Raw genomic sequence first — 21342 nt, 5'->3', positions numbered from 1 at the left:
TTCTCCTTTAGTGTACCTCCTAGCAGTGCAGGTGTATGTGGGTCAGAACTAATATTGCATTCATAGCATGTCTCTGTAGTCATGACTGGGAACTCATATTAGAGGTGTAAACTATTATGCTAATAGCATTTGAATGAATACACAATGCAGAGTGACACTACAACAGAAACAGGAGTACAAAATGGAGATTTTCCTCCGTAAATGGAACACAGCGGGGTTTAGGGAAGCAGCATAAGGAGGAATCTAACCACAGCACCAGGATTAATATTTCTGTTCCTACAAGAAGTGCTGTACATCTCCAGGTTCTTGACTATAAAATGCTTCAGAGCTGTCTCCCAGCAGGTGTGTTAGCAGTAGAAAAGAACATCTTTACCAACGAACACTACTCCTGTTTAACACAGGTAGCCTGTGTTGCTCTAATATATCACTGAAGTCAGTAACTAAGTAGTAATATAAAGAAGTTTTAAACATCTGGGTGGTTACACCAGGCAGAAACTGACTGTTAGCTGCAATTTGAGTGAGTATACAGGGAAGCTTGGATCCCCCATTTGGGTAAAAATTTTTTCTACCAAAAGTGGGACAATTACACTGTGTGCTTACCTGAAGTCATCAGTGCTACCTGCTGGCCAGCTCCCTCATAGGCCTTTCTGGTTCCTGCCACATCCTTAGGTCCAGTCAAAGAAGCAGAAGAGTTGCACAAAGGATATCTATCATATCTTTATTTACATATCATGGAAACACACATGCAACATGTCACAGGATTTACTACAACGGAACAGCCTGTCCCTATCTCCTGTTACCAAAAACTTTATTTTTGGCTCACTAGGAAAACTATCACTTCCCCAGAAAGCTTCTAAAAGTAACAATTAAAAATAACAGACTCGGCAGCATAACTAAATGAGTGAGAGCCGCAGGCTGGGATATCTTGCTACATCCTTGCGGAAACCAGGTGGTTCTCTGGAAGCAAGAAAGGAAGGAAGGAAGGAGTGGGACGGAATGGTCCCAAAGAAGACAAGTAGGAAGTGGTAGTATGTAACGGCTAGGGAATACCTGTCTAGCAGTGAACAAGGGAGAGAACAAGAGCTCTGTCAGCTCTGCCCTCTCATCTAGGCAGCCAGCTTCCTGCTGATCTGTTCCCCTATCTTTGATTCTGCCTGGAGGCTACAAGTTTCCTATCCTGTAGGAACCTCTGATCCTTAAGGATCTGCCTTTCTTCTCAAGCAATAGTTAAGGGGTGAAGTTTAAGCTTTACCCCCTTTGACTTGAAGGATCTTTAATATGTTGCCTCTGTTGAGAGGAGATGAAACTGCAGAGCCTTTTCCTGCCAGGACCATCAGAACGGTTAGTCAGGATCATCTCTTACTAACTGGCAGAGGGAACCTGGCTCAATGGCAGGAATGAGCTGAGGGAAGGGAAGGGGAATGCTGTCCTGAAAAGGCTGAGGCCACTCTATTTATAATTAACATGAGCCTCAGTCTTCTTGGAACCTGGCATGTTCAGAGCCTGCAGCTTCAGTCATTTGCTTGACTTTTTCCTCTAATTCCCATTGCTAGGTATAAACAGCTTGACCCCAGCAGCTGACCATCCAGGCAGGAGTCCCACCCCCCTAAACATTAATGAATGATCCCTGCTCTCCATTGGCCGATTCAGGCTCCACGCAGCGCCCTTTCCTCCGGGTCACTCTTCGGTTCCGGTGGAATTTAGCATAACAGCGCAGCCCTATGGAAAAGACATGCATAAGTGAGCAGGAGGGACCAGGGCTCACTACAGCAGTAACATCAAACAATTAGTTCTCAGCCTCAGTTCCTAACAGAGCCCGCTCCAGTGGAGACAGTCCCAGTACTGGGAAGCCTGGACTGTGTCAAATTAGGCGGCAGAGAAATGCCTCGCATGGGCAGGTCATATTGCTTCCTGGGCACTGCTGTTCTGTTTGGCTCACTGTTCTGGTTTGGGATTCACTGGCTCAGGCAGAAGGTTTCACTGGCTTCTTGAAATACCAATGAATTATCCTGAGTGTTTCCAGTGATTTTATGGAAGCCCTGCTTGGTTTCCCCCTATTACTTCCCATTACCATCTAAGTGATCTCTCCATTGGGAAATTACTATAGACTCAACGTGCAGCAGCAATGGCTAGGGAGCTCCCCTTGCTATTTATTTCCCTGAAGCTTCAGGAGAGGAGGGAAGAGACTTTGAAGTGGGAGGTCTGACCCAAAGCTCACTGCTGATCTCCTTCAGTTTCTCTGCTTTGGATGCTCAAAGTGCAGGGTCTGAAGGAACCTATGTGATACAGTTTTGATGAGTACTAAGGGGGAAAAAAAAGACATTTCATTTGTAAAAAATATCAGTACATATTCTCCCACGGCAGTGGAAGGCAACGGGAGCCTCTGGTCAGGGTAACTCATCGGTTTCTGGCACTGATAGGTTTATCTTTTGGTGTCTGTTGTCTGACTTCGTTACACCAGAGTGCGTAGCTAGTTGGGCCAAACAGCGTACAGCCTATGTGTAAATAATTCTCATGAAAGCCTGATTTCCAGTAGCCCAGGACCTGGTCATCTGGGTTGGCAGGAGCTGATCTGATCATCCTAGAAACCGCAACTCTTTTTATTTCCAGAGCAGGCAGCAGATAGCAACAGTGCCAGCACCCCCAGAGTGGGGGAGGCTGAAGATTTATAGCTTTTATAATGAAACAGCCCATAAACTGTCCGTGAGTACTTGTACACGGGAGACCCAGCCGATGTCACAGGTCACTGAGCAGCCTTTTGGAGTGCATGTCCCTGGGCTACGTTGAGACCCGCTACCTTGAAGTTGGGTTTCTGCCCCTCATTACCAATCCCCCCAGGGCAGGCTGGCCTCCCAGAAGGAGAGCACACAGGATCAGAGCTCTGCTCTTATCTAGGCATCTTGTCTATCATGTCTGGACCCTACATCTCTGGGGATCTTTTTAAGGCTACAGAGGATGCATATTTAGCATACACTTATAACTAGGTTAAGTATACAGCAGGGCCAGGGGCAGCCCTCATTAGGCTTGCAGAAACACTTTTCTAGGCTAATCTATCAGAACGTCATATCTGATGGGGATCTTCAAGTGTTACACGACACACCCAAGGTGAAGACTATAATTTAACATTGCAACCCCAGAGAAGCAGTCTGTTTAACTGGGTAAAAAGTAGGTGAATGACCTGGTCAAAGTCACTAGATACCTAACGCAGGTCACAAAACTTGGCAACCAGAATTTCATTCTGGCAGACAAGTCCCAGTGCCTGGAGCTGATCCTGAACATGTTCAGACTAGAAGAGTGCCTTTCAACATCTTCATAATACAACTGTCTATTAAGGGCTGCTGTGGATTCTTCAGAAACAGTTTTAAGAAACAAAAGTCTGTGTCCTGCCCACACCTACTAAATTGCTACAAGTTCAGTTGAAATTAACTCAGGAAAGCCATGTTAGGCATAAGGTTTGTGGATATCAGGATTTTTGTTTTCAGGAGGGGAAACAAGATATCCTAGTTGACTCAATAGTCACATTGTGAGTCAGTGTCAGGGAAAGGCTAAGAGCAGCAGAGTTTGGCTCCTATTTTCATGTACAAGCCACCATTCTGAGTTAACGCAGCCACCTACAAAGCCAGCTGGAACAGGGAAAGCAAAGAGCTGAACTCACCTTCAGTGCACATACAGTCATCATAACATTTGTTGTTAAGGCCTCGATTGTGTGGTTTGCAGAGGTGTTCACGCAAGTCACAGCAAGAGCCTGCAACACAGGAACAAGGGTCAGCACAGCTCATTTATCCCCTTCCCTTGTAGGGCTACTGACACCCATGACAGCTCCGTGGTACAGGCATCATCTGTTCCCACAACATGCCAAGAAAGCCTCTGCCCTTCCCTCCGCGTACCACTTTATCAGTGTTAGATATAAGGCTACTTATATTAGAACCTGGTCTGGATTTCAAATAATCTCATGTTTGGAGAAATGACTCTACCAAGCTGATCCTGACCTGGGAGACAGTCAAGGTGATGATCACATGGCTCTCCTTCAGCTGTCACAGTTTCATTTCCACTGTTGGGGCTCTTACTGCGGCGTTTTTCTATAGAAAAAACAGATGCGGATAGAAAATTTCATGCTAGTGTTTTTATTTTGGAGACTATATTGTTCCAGGGTAAAAACAGCCTCAAACTTCAAAAGTTTGAACTCCAAACCTTCATAGTCTAATTTCCTCACAATTTCTCAACCCTCCATCTATCATTTTTCCTCTGCCCTCAAACTATGCATCCAAAATGAGAAACATTCTGAAACTGAGCACAAAACACAATCAGCATTATCCTTATTTGTCTCTTTCCCCACCACTATGATCTCACATCCTTCAGCACATCTGTGAACACTAACCATGGGACAAGCCTTACAGAATAACTTTTGGGAAAGAGGACAGGGAGGTTTTGCACCTTTCTTTTTAGCAGATGGCCACATTTCTGGTTTGAGATCCTCATAATCTGTCCAGTCAAAGAGTGCCATATCTAGGGTGGGCATCACATCCCCATCTTGCCTGAGGCGGGCCTGCAAACCACAAGAAACCAAAGAGACAACGGATTACACTTCTGTAGTGACACTGAAGTCTTTGTAAATTTTCCTGGTGCTTTTAGACCTTAAAAAGGCTTTATGATTCCCCACTCCCCTCCACCCCTGTCTCAACCACTGGGGATTCTTAGCATCTCATTTTCAAAAGGGAAGAGTTTTCCCTTGTTGCAGCTGAAGCCAAGAGGGAAATTTCCACTGCTTCTATGTGAGGACAAAAGGCGAGCAAGGAGCATTAGGACATGCTGCCTCTTCACCCAAGTGCTCCTACTGCCTCTCTGATCCTTGAAGCTGAATGAAGATGGCTAGCGAAGGGAGAGGTAAGGCAGGGAAGAGAAACAACTAAAGGAAATGTTTATGAAGAAGGTGTGTTTAGATGTGTCTAAGACAGAGTTCTTGCTTTTGAGGGAGGGCTTTGATGTTAAGCTAGCACTTACATCTAGCTGGGGGGGGGGCAAGAAAAAAAAGAAAAAAGGGAAACTGGACCTTAGCTGCAGATTTCTCTCTGCATCAGAGGTACAGTGCAGTTACCGGCTGTCTCTTTACCTGTGACCGTGGTGATGTGGCTGGAAGAACAGGAGGCTCCTCTGTGGAAACGGCTAGTTCCAGTGCAGTGATGAGAAGCATGGTGGGAGTCAGACTTGTAGCTTCCTCTGCCTGGAGGTTTTGAAACTGTTCTTCAAAGCTTTCAGGTTTCTTGTACAGGGAGCTTGGCCCAGCATCAGGAGTCTTCCCTGCAGAGGGCAACAGGTACAGTAGCATTAGCTTTCTCATCCCTTTTCTCTCTGTATGCCATAGATTTGAGTCAATGGAATTCAGATTTCATCCAGCCACCGGCCAGTGTTCTACCATCCTGAGCTGATGTTTAGACCAGTGTAAAACAGAGTCATGTGCTATTAAATTAAAATGGTAGAGCAGGTCCAGAGTATATGCATCTTGATTTTTACACTTAAGTCATACATAATCATACCTTCTTGAAGATATGTCTATCTCTTGCTTAAGAAGCAAAGACCTTCTTCTGGTCTCAAGAGTACAAAATGTACCTGTTTTACCATTTTTAACCCAATGGATTAAGCTGCTGCAAATACTTGTAAACACATTCTTATCTGATTTTAGTAGTGGGTTATTTTAATTTAGCTCAAGTCAGGACCTACCTAATTTGAAATAAGAACATCTGCACAGATATCCCTGCTTTTCCTAAGTATTAATTTAAATATAAACCTTAAGTTAAACCAAAGAAACAAGGTTTATTTTGTAGTCTACAAATATTGCTTCAAACCAGCTTTGTTGCATACTCTTCTATATTGGTTAACGTGAGTTGATTAGTTGGTCCCCTGGGAAAACAATAGAGCTCTTCTTACTGACGCAGGGAGGCGTGATAGCTGGAACTCAGGGATACTGACACCCGGCTTGTCAAACAGTGTAGATTAGTTCTATTAAAGCCAGGCAATTTGTGCCAAAGACTCACCACACCGAGCATACCATACCACAGAGACGCACACCCACAACTTGACCCCCAAAGGAAAGAGGTCCCAGTCAAAAACAAGTAACATTTTAAAGTAATTACTGCAATTTCACATAGGCAAAATTTGTATTTTTTGTAGTTCAGCATAAACGTATAAGAACACATGCTCTGATCAAAACAAGCTGATCTTCAAGCAGAGTAGGGGTTTTGTATTATTTCTAGTTCTGGTCGTGTTTCGAAGTCAGTGGAGAGATTGAGCACGGCTTGGGCATGTTTGTTCATAAATTGAACCATTTGCTAAAAAAGCAGAAAAACAAAGAAGGCCACCCTAAAACAACCCCTCAAGGCCTAGGAACTTTCAGAGCTGCCCCTGTAAGGCAAACCAGGTCATTTTCCCAAAATTGCAGCCAGCAGTAGAGACCTCTGGTCTGGAGTTCCCCTTTTTTCTTGTGCCTCTTTTGTTTGGCAGATTTCTCCCCAGAGCAAGCACACATCCCACACCCTCCACATACCCATGTGGCTCAACCACAGCTGCATCTTCTTGCCCTCAGACAAGTGACACTCATTTCCACTGACCCAACAGCCTCAGCTTCCCTTGGAGCTCAAATACCTCTGTGGTGTTTCAGCCTGTCCCTGCGGCTGTGTCGCCGATGCTCTCGGTTCTGCTTCTTTCCTCTCTCAGACCCAGGGGACTGGTTCTCCCTCTCAGGATATGGGAATTCAAACCCCAGGAACACATCCTTATTCTGTTTCAGGGCTGCTGGCTGTCCCTCTGCTGCCAACTCTTCCGCAACTGGAGCTCCACTACCCATTCTGAGGGTCTCTTCCACAGCTGGCTGCCCTCTAGGAGTCATGGCATGGACCCTCTCCTTCTTGGCCAAGCCATGCTTGTGGTGGTGCCCACTTCTGGGCTGCTGCAGCCACATCTCTTGGTTTTGAAGATGGTTGTTGTTCTCTGGGACATTTTTGACCTTTGTGCCAGGGTCCAGGGAGACTGCAGGACTGATGTCAGAAAGAACAAGCATGCACAGGAAAAGGAGAGAAGAGAAGAAGGTGGAAGAAGTTGCCATAATCCTGGGTGCTCTGCCTCACCTGCAATTAAAAAAAAAAAAAGACAGAGAAGAAGAAAAAATAAGCAACCAGCTTCTAGGAACTGTAAAGGCAAGCAAGATTCAGACTTAGGACACTTCGATGAAAACAGTTATGGTGTCCAGAGCTGGAAGTGATTTTTTTCCCTTCTTGGTTACCTCCTCCTCCTCTCCCAGCCCTGGTTACAGCAGCTGAGGCACACGTGCAGGGCCTGCAGGGCTGAGAGGTCCCAGTTTCATGTGCAAATGAGGGCCATCAATCAGTAGGACATTTCCCTTTGATTCCCGACTAGCCCCCCTACCCTCCCATTCACAGCCTACCATCTGAGGGGCTGGGGAGGCTGGCTCCTGCCGGCCACAGCTCCTGAGCCGCCAGCACAGCACCAGCTGTCTGGCTAGGGCTGTTTGCTGCCAGGTTGGCATCCTGGGCCTGGCTGGCACTGGCCCCTCCTCACAGCTGGTTTCCTTGCAATGAAGATGTCAAGATGAACAGAACTGGAGGCAGATGGTGGCCTCGCAGGACCAGCAACAGCCCTGAGCAGCTCAAGACAGAGACATGCGCATGCACACACATACTGCTTCAGGGTGGCTGAAACTGGTCAAGGGAAGAAAAAAAAAATCCAGGAAATTTTGTGCCGATACCTCACAGCATAGCAGAGAAACAAATCTGCTGTCAGGAGAGCAAGGAATGCTGGTCTAAAGATCAAGGGGCAGGGAGGCAGACTGAGTTTTCTCTAACTTGTCCCACTTTCCCTCCTTGACCCTGTGCAGGTCACCTCACCTCACCCCACCAGGTGAGGCTGTCACTGGGGGGGGTAATTTAAGTCCAAAGAACACTGAAACTGAGTCCCTCAGCACAGTGGCTGCACACTATTCTCATTCATTCTGCTTCACTGTAATATTTTTGAGGGTCTTCCTTCATCCCCGTGTTTGTGTTATGAGATATGGCTTTTTGAGACACTGCACAAGCCAGAGACTTCTCTAATTAGGTCATTCTCCCCTGTACTTTTCCATGAAAAAAGGAAAGGGATTTTCAGCATTTCCAGTGCAGCCTTTCACTTTCGTGTAGCTTTCTCAGACTGTCCATCTCAAGTTGGGCAGCATGAAGGCACGCTTAAAGCCAGAGTTCCCTGTGACACTGATGGTCAGAAAACAAGGCCTATGTTTGCATTTGAGATATGCTGTCACAACACCACAGCTCTTCCTTCAACCTCCTCCCCATCCTTCCCACACCCCAGCCCCCAGTTGCACTTGGTTTCCATTTGTTCATCAGGTGAAGCACTTTGCTGCATAATTACAATGGCTTGTACTCCCTCCTCCAGGTGCTTTGCTGCCTGACCAGCCATTGTCACATGTGAAAGGCAGCAGATAACACCTTTGAGACCAATTTCAGTGCATTTTTGTGGAGATGACTGGAGACACCCTAAGAAAGGCCTTGGCTCTTCCTTTCCACCTATGAGACAGATGTGGAGTGTTTTGAGGCCCCAGCCTCATGGAGCATCTGGGGTGTTTAGAGGGAGATGTCTTCATCCTCTTAACTGAAAAGCCTGCTCACTCATTCACCAGCCGATTCTGCCTTTCCAAGATTCATCTCCATTATTGCTCAGAGCCTGGGAGTAAATTTTCACTTCACACCTCCCCTGGAAAGAGGTAGGCAGCACAGCAGCCTTCTCTTTAATGCAGTGTCTGAAAAACTGGCCACAAAGGACAACAAACTGCTACTTGAGGACGGATTTAGGATGTGCTGAGTAGCTCATTTGAAGGCATAACACTATGAAATAGTATTTTATTGGCAGCTGTCTGGGACAAAGGAAAACTAGACCAACAGCTGAATCTATTAACAAAGCACTTGAAGTCCTGCTTCAAAACCAATGGAACAAACAGCAACCAAGCAAAACCCAAGCTCTGCATCCACGGTCCTTGTTTTTTCCAAGGATTTTGTCTTTAAGAACCAGAGCAAACCAGCTGGATCAAGGCATCACTCGGAACAACTCAAAGAGCTGGAAACAGCATCTTACCTTTTCATCTGTAGGCAAAATGCCAAGAGGAGAGAACAAGTGCAAAGAGAATGCAAGGCAGGTGTCTCCAATCTCACTCACACAGACACGGGCCCTTTGATGGTGAACCTGACAGACACATTAGCTGCAGATTCTGGTGTTCAGCAGGAGCTAGAAAGCAGCTAAATGCTGCAGGGCAGTTAAACAGAAGGTCTGCTTCAAAGTGTAGGGGGTATTTATTTAAGTTGCCCAGCTGTCTTGTTGGCATGACACAGGATAAAAGTGCAGCTACAGCACATGGGTTATCTCATCTGTGCGCTGGCTGAGAGGGCAGGCTAACATGCTGTCTTACTCTGTCACTGGGAATCATGCATTAATAATGTAGATAAATACCTGTACCGCACTGTTGCGGGGGAGGTCTGAGCTGTTTGCCAAACCGAAACAGCACATGGACAAGTTTTGCTGCCTTGGGTTAATGCAACACTGCTGTGCCAGAGGCACAGAAGTCCCAGCCTTCTCTTAACCACTTGTTTCCATGTCAGGATCTATCTTTAACTTCAGGGCCTCTTCCTACCTCCTTTATTTTTCTTACCCTACAGAAGGTGTAAAATTCACGCTTCCAAAAGGCAGCTAGAAGACACAACAGCATCCCTAGTTCTGAGCACCAGTGTCTGAGCCCCAAAGTAAACTCCACCCTCTTCCCTGTCAGGACCACAGCTCACAAAAGAAGTTTGTGCCAGCCCTGGGCTTGTTAATGTAGGTGATAGCAATGTTCTCGCACTGCTGATGCACCTTTTCTGTAAAGGGTGAAATTCTACCCTGAGACATATGCCAGGCAAAAAGAAGTTTGGTCTTGTAAGGAGATGCCTTTCATACATTGCTCTAAAACAAACACACATGTTACAAGTCCAGAATTCATCCCCTTCTTAGGGTTCATATATTAATAAAGGAAATAGATGAAGTACTTGCCAAGTTAAGCTGCCCCTGTAGTTCTTCACAGCACCAGACCTACATCCTCCTTACTCCACCCCATGCCTTGCACTTCCTTTATATACCCTCAGGATTATGAGCCACCTGCCTCTTGAGGTAGAAAATCTGCCTACTAACAAGAAAATGTGTAAAGGAAAGATAAGGCCTTAGAGCTACCCAGGGTGCAGGCTCAGGGCTGATGAGTGAGTTGCAGTGCTGCCTCTCAGACAGTATTTCTGATCCATTTTGGGTTAGTAGTGGATAGTCACAACCATGTAAGGGAAATTAGGGGGTTTTTTTACATCTTGACTAACTTTCCCTGTGAGCAGTCTCTGTCTCTAGGCTCACTGATATAATTGCTATTACTCTGCTCTCTGCTTGTAATCCTGCAAGGCAGCCATGGACTGAGTAGGTACAGAGAAACTCAGGCGTGTTTGTTTGCCCCCTATAAATACAGTTATGTCACTTTCACTCTGAAATAGGCTCTGAGACTGCCCCTGCTGCATTTGGGTTGTATTTGACAAAGCAGGGACATCAGATTATTTATGTCATTCACATATCTGACTTAAAACATGATAGCTGACAGTCCTAGCTTTAACTTTTCGTTTATATTCTTCTCTTGAACCGAGAAGTAGACAATATCAAGATTCTTTATCACCCCAGACCACAAATGTTGCAGTTTGTATGCTCAAGGGCTGAACCAAGCTAGACCCAAGCACGTACTCTGGGCCAGATTTCTCTTTGGCTCTGATAAGCTCAGACTTTGGCAGGAGTGTGTAAAGGTTTCCTGGACTCCAGACAATCTCAAGCTGCAGCAATAAACAAAGTGTACGTGCATCTACATGGATGTTGTGTGTATATGCATGTGTGGCAGGGGCGATAGACAATAAACCCAGCTTTGTGTGCCAGGCTCCCTGTAAATAAGAAGCCATAGGGTGATGGATGGGCTTGGGAAGGCCTCGAGCGGAATGGACGGGGTAGGCTCTATGGTAGCTGACATGCAGAGAGCTGGCTGGAGCCAGGAGGATGGCATTGTGCAGATAAATGAGATTGCACTTCCCTGCTGGGTCTCTTTCCATCTGTTTTTCTGTTTCTGGAGGCAAATGCTGTGAAGCTTCATATACAATCTGCCAAAAGACTTTCCCATTCCAAAGGGATCTCTCCCAGCTTTCTAGGGTCCCCAAAAGCAGACAGGTAATCTTATATGCACCCTTCTTTTTTCTTTTTTTTTTTCCCCCCACATTTTCTTCGTAAAGGATATTTTTTTTGCTGCTGGCCCAGACATCCTTGGGATGACAGAGCAGCAGAGTCCCCTGCTCACAGATCTCCAGTCCTTTTGGGTCCCTCTTTGGAGCTGCCGGTCTCCTTTCTTAGGTTTCCTGTGTCCATCATCACCTTTTCTCCCTACCTTGCCTTTCATATTTATCTAACTCCACAGTTTCCTTGTCCCTTGTGACTGTGTTTGGTGTGAGACATTTCGGCTCTGCAGCTATTTAGGCTAGGCTACTTGAATCCCACCACCACCTTTTGAAACATCTGCTTTCCTTTTGCTTGTGTTGTTTTCTCTCACTTTCTGCTATCACTAAACAGCACTCCACTGTAGAAAGGGCCAAATTCACTAACACACTAATTGCACTACTGGCACAAAAGACAGGACATAGAGACTAGGGGTTGCAGGGGGGGTTGGGCAGTAGCTGTAGCTGCCCCTGTGCCTCCACAAAGCATCTCCCTGGGGCAACCGATATCCAGTGACCATCTGAAATGTGACTCACTTAACATTAGTTGAAGGGCTGGGACTGGGACTCTGGTTTTGCTGACCCATTGGCCCAGGCAATCCCTTCCCCTCAGCGTTCTGTTCGGGCAGACAAACTGTGCTCTGCCTTCCTAATCACCGAGGACACAAGTGGCTTGTTCACACAGCACAACTCAGGAAATACCCTCTCCTGCAGCCCGGACTTGTAAGGTGGCAGTTTTGTACCTGTCACTAGGTCACTGCTAAGCTCCAACACCCTGGCTCTGATGAACACTGGACAGCTTGCAAATCCTTCAAGTCACTTCATGCCCCTTGCCTTCAGCCACAGCCATGGCACCCTTGCTCCTGTGCCTGTCCTGACCCGCACAGAGAGCTTCACTGCTCTCAATGCCAGTGCACGAGCCCGGGGGGTACAGCACCAACATCCCCCAGGGACGGAGCAGCCCTGCAAGTCACTGTCTTCAAGGGGAAGAGGGGCATATGAATGAATATGCAGTACCCTCTGCTCTGCTTCCCCCTGGGACTTCACGGAGTGGCTGACACAGCCATCATAGGCAACCTGCTATCAAACAGAGTCTACTCTACCCAATAATGAGATTAAAATAGCAATGAGCCTGAGATTAGCATCCAAGATAGAGTCGCTTGCTGTCAGCACAGCAGAGAAGACTCTCCAGTTTAATGCACAATGCCTAGTGACAAATGAGACACAATCAATAGCAAAGGTCATTGCTCACCCGGCTGGAAAGCACCCGCCAGTGTGACAGGGAAGAATGGGGGCAGATTTGGTCCTATCTTCACTGGGGCGGAGAAGTGGATGTGTCCCGACTGGCAGAACGGCTAGGCTGTGGCTTTCAACATTTTTCCTTGCATGTCATTCTCACTTTGAACCAAAATGTGTAGGATTAATGCCTCTTCCTGCAAGGGAGAGGATATGGGAATACAAACCCATTTCCATTAAACCCTCTGGTTGACGGAAGACTTCAGGTGTGAATTGGATAAATGTCACTTAAATCCTGCATGATGAATTACTAGCTGTAATAAGCCATTAACGGATGCCAAATTGATTTAATTCAGAAATGAGATCTCACTTTTATCAACAGAGGAAAAGAACAACGCGCGGGTACACAGGGTCTCCGTGCATGGCAGCACACGGCTCTGCAAACACAATGACTCGGTGGGAAAAGCTTCCTTCACCCCTCGGCCACTTTCCGCGGCGGCTCTGGCTCAGCACCGGGACGTACCCCGGTGGGTGTGGGGGGCTCAGCAGCTCCCTGACAGAGGGACGATGCCTCCGGCCGAGGTGACTCTGCTTCCAGGGAAGGGGGGAGCCACCTCGGGAGGGAGCTCGCAGTAGCCCCTGAAGTAGCAGGGACCTGGAGTAGGGTGGTGGGGCGCAAGCCCCCAGTCCCACACCGCACACCCCTGCAAGGTGCACGGCGCTGCACGCCGCGCCGAGGGCGAGCCGGCTGGCAGAACGGCGGCGGGAGCGGGAGAGTCTGGAGCCCGCTCCCGGGCACGGGTGACAATAGCTGGCTGAAGGCACCGGCACCGGCGCTGTCCAGGCTCGGTGCTCGGCTCCTGCCACCGAGCGATGCCGCCGAGACCCGAGGCACCGCGCACCGGGGGCGTCCCGGCGGCGGCAGCACCGGGGATCCCCGTCCCCCACCGGCCTTTGTCTCCTCCGGGGCGCACAGAAAGTGGGAAAGTGCCCCCCCCCCTCCTCCCCAGTCCCTGCGAAAGCAAAGGGAAATCAGCCCGGTGGAACACGCACCCCCGCCCCCCCCTCACCCCGCAAGGTGAGCGCGGTGCGGGCAGCGCTGCCTACCTGTCCGCAGCTCCGGGGTCTGGGCTGAGCCCGGCAGGCAGGGCAGGGCAGGGCAGCGGCTGTGCATGCAGCGGGAGGGGAGGCAGGTCTGCCGGGGGGGGCAGGGGGTGTTCAAACCCGAGAGGAGGAGGAGGAAGAGGAGGAGGAGGAGACAGGGGGAAGGCAGTGGGGGAATGCGGAGAGGAACCGGGGACGCCGGGAATCCCGGGGGACTGGGGTGCATGGTGCGGGGGGAGGTGGGGATGGGAGGGGCGGAGGGGTCCGGGGGGTGCTGTGGGGGGATGCGGGCGTGCTGTAGGGGGGTGCAGGGGGAGCGGGATGCAGAGATGCTGTAGGGGGATGCAGGGGGTGCCCGGTGCGAAGGAGGAGGAGGGGTGCGGGAGCGCAGGGTGCGCGGGGCTGGTGGCAGGAGCGGTCCCTGGCCCGGTCCCTGCCCGGGGCAGACAAAGGACGGAGACAAAGGCGGGGCGGCCCGGCCCCGGTGGGGTGGGGTGGGGTGGGGTGGCGGCCGGCGCCCCGCTCACCTGCACGGCGGGGCGGGGCGGGCACGGCGCCCCCCGCCTTACGGTAACGGGGTGGGAAAGCGGGCCAGGGGGACTAGCGTCCCCCGCTCCCTGCACCGAACGCCCGGCCCCGCCGCAGGGCGGCCGCTGGGCGGGGGGCGCCGGCCGGGGGGGCGCGGGGGCGGCAGGGACCGGCTCCCCCGGTCCGCTCCTCCCGCCGCCGGGGGGCGCTGCGGACGCCCGCCGCCCTGACGTCACACGGGCGCGCCGCCGGCCGGCCCCCGCGCGTGCGGCCGTGAGGGACGGCGGCGGGGTCGGTGCGGAGCGGAGCGGTACGGAACGGGGGGGCACCGGGGGAACGGGGGGCTGTGCTGGGGGGGGGGGGGGCTCCGGGGCGGGGGGAGCCCCGTTCGGGGAGGGAGCGGTGCTGAGCGCCTCGGAGGCGTCGGTGGGAATGCCGAAGTGATGGCGGTGGGGTGAGGAGCGCGTCCCTGTGCCCACAGCCGAGGTCTGTCCTCCCGTCTGCACAGTCGTTGGAGAAACCAGCCTGGTGCTCCCGCCGGAGCCCCGCGGCGGGCAGGGCGCGGCGCAGGCCGCTGCCCGAGGCCTGGGCTGGCCGTTCGGGGCTGGCGCGGGCGCCCGGCAACAGGCACGGCCGGTCTTGGCGGGGGGGGCGGTTACTAACGACGTAGGGCCCCTGCCTCCTCTGCTTCCCTTCGGGAATTTCTGCTGTAAGGGGTTGCTGGCTTCCGGAAAGCACCCCGAAGGAAGGGCAGGCTTTCTCCTCCCTGATGCCTCCTCGCTTTCCCGCGGTGCGGTCTGCTGTGGGGACGTGGGACGGCTTTCTCTGGCAACTGACACCTAGGACGGCAAATTCAACTGAACAGATGAAAGGCTGTTAGCTGCAGCGTCGCTCCAGTCAGTTACTGCAAAGCCTGAAGCTGAGGCAGTGTGAGATGTGTGGCTCTTAGGCCTGACCTTGTGACTGCATTTAAGGATGGGTCTCTTGGTGTGCTGTTACCTCACTGGGGCCTCAGTTTAAGGAAGGGGAATGTTTAGGTGAGGATGTGGGCATAAGCCCCTAAAAACACAGCTTCTTTATGCTACTGTGATAGATCTTTTGTACAAACTTGTGAGTCTCTTCCGCTGAGGTGGGAGAGAGATGCCTAAGTATCTTAATTCTAATGTAGCAGATCACTAATATTCCAGGGAGCCTTTGTATACAGTGGTAAGATTCTGATTTAAAAAGGGAGAGGAGAGTAGCTCCCTATTTTATGAAGGTTGAATTCTTTGTAGGTCTGAAAAACATGGTTTGTTGCAGCTGAAGCAGCTTGAAAATCAGTGGCTAAACAACTGATTGGACGCCTGTGGCTTATCAGGGGTCTGTGTAAGACACCTGTGTGCTGATGGAGCCAGGGTGCGCCTGGAGGCATTTAAAGACATACACAGTTTATGAACACTGGTGCTGCTATTAGTGGTTAGCGTTTGCATGCGTGCAAAGAGTATGGACAAAATAATGAAACAAATTAAAATTTGTAGTAGAAAATTATGCACAGTGTAGCTTAAAGCACGTAAGGCACCTATATAAGGAAAGCTGTTGGAAAGTTGATCCCCAGTGCCTGCTGTTTGATTGTCGGCATATGGTATTCAGTTTGCCCATCTAATGTGCTGCCCTTTGTCACAAATTTCAGGCTCCCCAGGGAAGTGGTCACAGCACCAAGCCTGTCGGAGTTCAAGGAGCGTCTGGATGATGCTCTTAGTTATATGGTTTAGTGTTAGGTAGTCCTGCAGGGAGTTGGACTCCAGGATCCTTATGGGTCCCTTCCAACTCAACATATTCCACCATTCTGTGTGACAGATTCCGTGTTAATTATGCAGCTGTGCAGGGTTTGGTTTCCTTGGGACTAGAGAGAGAGATGCTCTGAAGCTGTTGGTAGTGGGACAGCAGATGAGTACCTGTGTTGTGTGGTGTCAATGGAAGATGCAGATCCTAGTGGAACAAGTAATGTTTCACGGTGGTGTTGTGAGAATAAACCCATAAAACTGACAAGTGCTTGTGTTTATAATAGGATATAGGGATTAGAAAAGGGGTATGTGCTAATATGTTATGGGAACATTTGTGTGGCTTTAAAAATAATAGTGTTTCTTGTACTACTAAAAAGTGATTGTCTAAACTTCCTTATGTCTTGGGAATTGAGTTTTCCAGTCCCAGCAAAATGCATCAAAAAGGGAGGGAGACAGTGAAGAACTGTGAACTGGACAGATTTTTCACTACTTTTTTTTTTATTAAATAATACACAATTAAAAAAAAACCAGGAATTATGAGTGATCTCTCTATCTATCTGAGGTGTGGGACAGAAAACAGCAATGATACTGTCTTTGGGTTTTGTACTACTGGTGATTTATGCCCTCCTGGTGGTTATGGAGAGTGTTTAAACCTTTCGCAGTGGGCCCTGCAGATGTGTCGTGGCAGTGTTCCTATGCTTGTGCCTAAGCGCAGAGGAAAGTTTTTTGAGGTCTGAGCTCAGTGGCACTAGGGCAGTGGATGGCTCCATGAGCTGACTGTATTAATAATACAGGAGCCAGAGGGTAGACATTCTTTTTGTGATTACTTCCAGGTTCTGGGAAAGATGACCACTCTCACGCGGCAGGACCTTAACTTTGGGCAAGGTAATGTGTTGTGCTACGCTGTGAACTGGTATGCTCGCAAGGCTGCCTGTTGGCACATGATTTTGTGGAATTGCTATGGGAGGGTTGCTCTGCCCCTAAACTTCCTGCAGCTAAGGGGAAGCAGGTGAAATTTATTCAGGGAAAAATACCTCAAAAAAAATTGCTATATGGTATTGTTCTGCGTGCTTCCCCCCCTCTACACTTCAGCATCCTTTACTTTTGTTTTTCAGTTGTTGCAGATGTTCTTTCAGAATTTCTGGAAGTGGCTGTTCACCTTATCTTGTATGTCAGAGAAGTTTACCCTATTGGGATCTTTCAGAAGAGGAAAAAATACAATGTACCTGTCCAGGTAGGAGATTTTCCTGGAAGCTGGCAGCCACGTGGAGAAGCAAAATAGCGGGGATCAGTCAACATTCACCAGAACAAAGTAAATCACTTCCAGAGTTTGTTTTAATGTGCAAACTCATTTTTGAAGAGAACTTAGTTCCTGTCAAAAGGGAAAACAGCCTCATAGCTGAGGATACAGCAGTACTCATGGAACAAGCAGATCATGGACAACAGTAGTAGAAGGCTTCCCCAGCCATGTGCAGTAAGGTAACATGAAAGCATGCTTCCTAGGAAGTTGAGATGGTTGGAATATACTATTCCCCATATGCTATTGTGGGTATATATTGCCAATATACTAGAACTGTGTGGGTACAGTGATCTGCCTCAGCTAATTAACCCTTCCATGAAAGAATTACTGGTTTGAAGTGGCATTTTAGCGGCGAAAAATTCTATTTGAAGCATGATTCAAAGTGCCTTGTAACATGTTGGTGCTTCTGTTTAATCTCCCTGTGTAGCATTGTCCTGGTTTGCATCAGGACACAGCTCTGACTATTCACTGTGTTTGCTGCAGATGTCCTGCCACCCGGAGCTGAATCAGTACATCCAGGACACACTGCACTGTGTAAAGCCGCTGCTTGAGAAGGTAAGATCATATCAGGGACCTGGCCAAAAGTACTGCCGTTGGTTTTGATGGAAAGTAAGAGACATAAATATTGTGTTCATTGCAAAATTTATTTACAAGTTTACCATACACAATATGTGAGATGATAAAGTTACTAACAAAAATAACATCCATAACCTTTCCTTGCACTTAAGGCCCAGCCTTACTGCTGATCATTGGCATTTAGGTGCATCTAATACATGCACTTGTGTGTACAGCTATATATTTTCAGTTACGTCATCCTACATGTCAACTTCACGTGCTGCTTTTGAATACATTTAAGTTTAAGCACTTATCTGGCAGAATGGTGAATGCTTTGCTGTAAGCCAGCAAGCAAAAGTAGGTTTGAACTCTAGGTTTTGTGAGAGAAAGGTATGGCCATATGATACTTTTCAGGATGTAGGATGCTGGCAGACTTTTGCATTCACTACTCTTTACAGACAACCTTAATGCACGTTTAGAGAATGGAAATGGGTCGGTTTTACATTGCAGTAGTACAAAGCTGCTATGTACTGCCAACAGTCTAAGCATATCTTAACTTCCTCATCATTGTCCATTCCTGAGTGATGCAATGAGATAGCTGTACATTTCCTCCTTTGTTCCCAAACAGTATCTAAAGAAATGTACTATTTAGTGCACTTCATCTCCCCAGGCCTTAGCAATAAGTTATCAGTTCACCATCTAGCAAGAAATGGCTTTGCAAAAGCATTTTTTTCTAACTGGTAATAATAATCTGACAGTGCTCAAGCTTTGGGTAACTGCTAGTGCTGAGCCACAACAAATCGGCATATTCCCACTTCATCAGCAGTACATGAAGCAGACTGGGGGCAGAAGACAGCTTGTTTTAAGGAAGGCATTTTTCAATCTTTGTTCTTGCAGAATGACGTGGAGAAAGTTGTAGTTGTAATCCTGGATAAAGAGCACCACCCTGTGGAGAGATTTGTGTTCGAGATCACCCAGCCACCTCTTCTTTCCATTAGGTAAAGTTTCCATTCCTGCCTACCCTCGGCATCCAACACCTGCCTCTGCAGAGCTGCTCTGGAAGCAGCTCCAGGCCCCTGTACTTTGCTGCATGCCAGTAACAACTGTCTCCTCAACAGTTCGGAGTCCCTGCTGTCCCACGTGGAGCAGTTACTGCGTGCCTTCATCCTGAAGATCAGCGTGTGCGATGCTGTGCTTGACAACAATCCCCCGGGTAAACAAACATGTCCACGCAGCCTAATAGCACGGCCTTGCATGACTTGCAACAATAACAGGTAGTGTCCCGTCTTCTGTTAGTCGTCCCCTGATCTGGAGCCTACCATTTCTCTTGCAGGTTGCACCTTCACAGTTCTGGTTCACACACGGGAGGCTGCCACGCGGAATATGGAAAAGATCCAGGTGATAAAGGTGAGTGATACCTTTGGTTACATGACTGTGTGTGAGGATCCTGCAGAGCAAAGACTGGAAATTACAGAGTTTTGGCACCTCTAAGGTTAAGGCCACTAGATATTTTGAACACCTACATTAGCTTCACATGATGCGCTTCACAGCTTTGCTTTGCATGTGTTAAAGTGGCTTACGCTAGTGAGGTGACTAAGCACATTCACCACACACCAGCCACAATCGCAGACAATAGCTGCTTCAATGCCTGAATTGAAGTTTGTAACAATTCTTACCGCGGAATGCCTGCTCAGTCACTTGAAAGTGCTCTGGCATATAGAATAGGTACTCCAAGTAACACTAACAAAAAAAGCCCTTGTTTCACATCCACCATGTGTGGATGGCTGATTCTTTATAAATAGCGAGGAAGACTAAGAGTCAGTAACTAGCGGGCTTTGGGTGCACAAATAGATTTTATCATGCAGGAAGTGTATGCAGGTCGCTTTTTAAAGCGAGACTTTTTTTTAAAGAATCCTTGCTTAGGTACAGGGAAACTTTTTTCCCTAAACCAACTTATTTTGGGTGTCTTAAGGCACAATACAGCAAGCTAGTGAAGTACAAAATTGTTTCAAAGGGGAAGTTTGCTCTGTACTGCTTCGTAATGGAAACTGGTAGTACAGTAGGTCAAGCTTTAAACATGCAAGGCAGGACAGAAACCCATGCCCTAAGCATTTTGGAGTTGCAGTTAAATACTGGTGTAACAAATAGAATGTGCTGGCTCAGGACAGCTAAGAGTATATCTTCTAAAGAAGTGAAATGCCAGCTTTGAAATAAGTAAAAGCACGTTAATATCATTGTTTGATGCTGTAACTGAAGATAATTATGCCGAGTCTAGGCCAAGTGTGCAAGCGTTAAGTTTTGCTGTTATGAAAGGTTTGAGTTACCTGTTTCTTCCCTCAGCTACTAGAGCTCTCGTTCACTTAACGCTGACCTAGTGCTGAGAAAGAGAGCTCAGAGCTCACCTTACAGAGGCCGCCTGCCTCGCTGCAAACAAAGCACCTTGTGTTCCTGCCCACAGGATTTCCCGTGGATCCTCGCTGACGAACAAGATGTGCACATGCATGACCCCCGGCTTATTCCCTTGAAAACGATGACATCTGATATCTTAAAGGTGAGCAGAGCGTTCTGGCCCCAGGGGTGGCTGATACTGCATGTAGTTCTGCGCTTTCTGTAGGGCAAGTTTTAATATTGCTGAGCAGTAGCTTAGTCTTGCAGATGCCTGTGCAACTAATCAAAACAAGGGCAAGACTCCTCAGAGTAAAATAGGAAACCTGGTTATGGGGGAAGGGACAAACTCTTCCCATTTAGCCTGTTGCAGACTTCTTTTCCCATTCACCTACCTGCATATCAAAGGGAGCTGATGCTTGTTTCTCCTTCAGATGCAGCTGTATGTAGAAGAGCGAGCCCACAAAGGCACCTGACTTCAAATCTTCCTTGCCTTCAAGCCTCATCTGATCTTCCAGTGGAATAAGATATCTCACAAACCATACCGTGATAACCGTCTCTTCAGCTGGCCTTCCGGGTGAATGTAGAGCAGCTGCTGCCTCTTTATTTCAAGTGCTCTTACCACTGTACATAGAACTGACTTGGAATGTGGAGCCAGAGCCTGTTCCCTTGTACGCTCATGTGTGAGAGTGAGTGTAGGTTTTGTTACAGCGAATCCCTGGGGGCAGGATATTGCCCACTGCAGTGTGCAGTCAGCGCTTTGTACAAATCCAGTTCTCGCCTCAACAGGGCATCTCCATTGCACATCAGTAGCGATATACAGCGATCTGTTACGTGCTCCTCTAGAGCAATGGACTCATACTAAGGGTGAGCAAGGCCTTATGTAGTCTCTGTCCACTGTGACTGTCCCAACTAGTCTTCAATAAATATTAAGTTTTACCCCAGTTGAATGAGGCTGAGTTCTGTCCAAAGCAGCCTCTGCCCTTACGTGAGGAAGTATTTTTATTTTGTATGGAGCTTTGAGTTTTCTGTGGAGCTTCCACCACCTTTCCACACCTTTTCTGGAACATGTGGGATCTATCAGTTCCTGTGAGAGGCCATTAACAACCTTGGTCTCTCCCCTTTCCATGGGAGAGCTTTCACCCACAGGTGG

At 48.4% G+C, this 21342-nt stretch overlaps 2 protein-coding genes across 4 annotated transcripts; one reads left to right on the top strand and one right to left on the bottom strand.

The window, feature by feature from the left end:
- Positions 1 to 704: 704 nt before the first annotated feature.
- On the bottom strand, positions 705 to 13799 carry DRAXIN (dorsal inhibitory axon guidance protein). Of its 2 annotated transcripts, XM_074560799.1 has the most exons (7): positions 13662 to 13799; positions 6640 to 7121; positions 5111 to 5298; positions 4435 to 4546; positions 3990 to 4079; positions 3656 to 3745; positions 705 to 1719 (listed from the first exon to the last, which is right to left on the bottom strand). In XM_074560799.1, exons 2-7 carry the CDS (start codon positions 7097 to 7099, stop codon positions 1607 to 1609), a joined length of 1053 nt encoding a protein of 350 aa, XP_074416900.1. In that variant the 5' UTR covers positions 7100 to 7121; positions 13662 to 13799; the 3' UTR covers positions 705 to 1606. The 2 variants fall into 2 exon arrangements, with proteins under 2 accessions (XP_074416900.1, XP_074416901.1); XM_074560800.1 differs by lacking the exon at positions 13662 to 13799 and having other exon boundaries at positions 6640 to 7231.
- On the top strand, positions 13797 to 21131 carry MAD2L2 (mitotic arrest deficient 2 like 2). Of its 2 annotated transcripts, none has more exons than XM_074560801.1 (9): positions 13797 to 13885; positions 16783 to 16834; positions 17065 to 17183; positions 17733 to 17804; positions 18702 to 18802; positions 18923 to 19017; positions 19138 to 19211; positions 20263 to 20355; positions 20624 to 21131. In XM_074560801.1, the coding sequence occupies exons 1-9, from the start codon at positions 13835 to 13837 to the stop codon at positions 20663 to 20665; spliced, it is 699 nt and encodes a 232-aa protein (XP_074416902.1). In that variant the 5' UTR covers positions 13797 to 13834; the 3' UTR covers positions 20666 to 21131. The 2 variants fall into 2 exon arrangements, with proteins under 2 accessions (XP_074416902.1, XP_074416903.1); XM_074560802.1 differs by lacking the exon at positions 13797 to 13885 and adding an exon at positions 14405 to 14496.
- Positions 21132 to 21342: the final 211 nt, after the last annotated feature.

The sequence above is a fragment of the Larus michahellis genome, chromosome 16 (genome assembly GCF_964199755.1).
Source record: "Larus michahellis chromosome 16, bLarMic1.1, whole genome shotgun sequence".
Taxonomy (NCBI): domain Eukaryota; kingdom Metazoa; phylum Chordata; class Aves; order Charadriiformes; family Laridae; genus Larus; species Larus michahellis.
This window is presented reverse-complemented; position numbering and strand designations above follow the sequence as displayed.

Coding starts and splice junctions, on each gene's coding strand:
- DRAXIN (XM_074560799.1), bottom strand. CDS start 7,099: ATGGCAACTTCTTCCACCTTCTTCTCTTCTCTCCTTTTCCTGTGCATG. Junction 4,080..4,434: donor GCCATCTGCTAAAAAGAAAG/GTGCAAAACCTC, acceptor TTTTTTCTATAG/AAAAACGCCGCAGTAAGAGC. Junction 1,720..3,655: donor TGACTGTATGTGCACTGAAG/GTGAGTTCAGCT, acceptor TCTTTTCCATAG/GGCTGCGCTGTTATGCTAAA.
- MAD2L2 (XM_074560801.1), top strand. CDS start 13,835: ATGCGGAGAGGAACCGGGGACGCCGGGAATCCCGGGGGACTGGGGTGC. Junction 13,886..16,782: donor CCGGGGGACTGGGGTGCATG/GTGCGGGGGGAG, acceptor GATTACTTCCAG/GTTCTGGGAAAGATGACCAC. Junction 19,018..19,137: donor GCTTGACAACAATCCCCCGG/GTAAACAAACAT, acceptor TTTCTCTTGCAG/GTTGCACCTTCACAGTTCTG.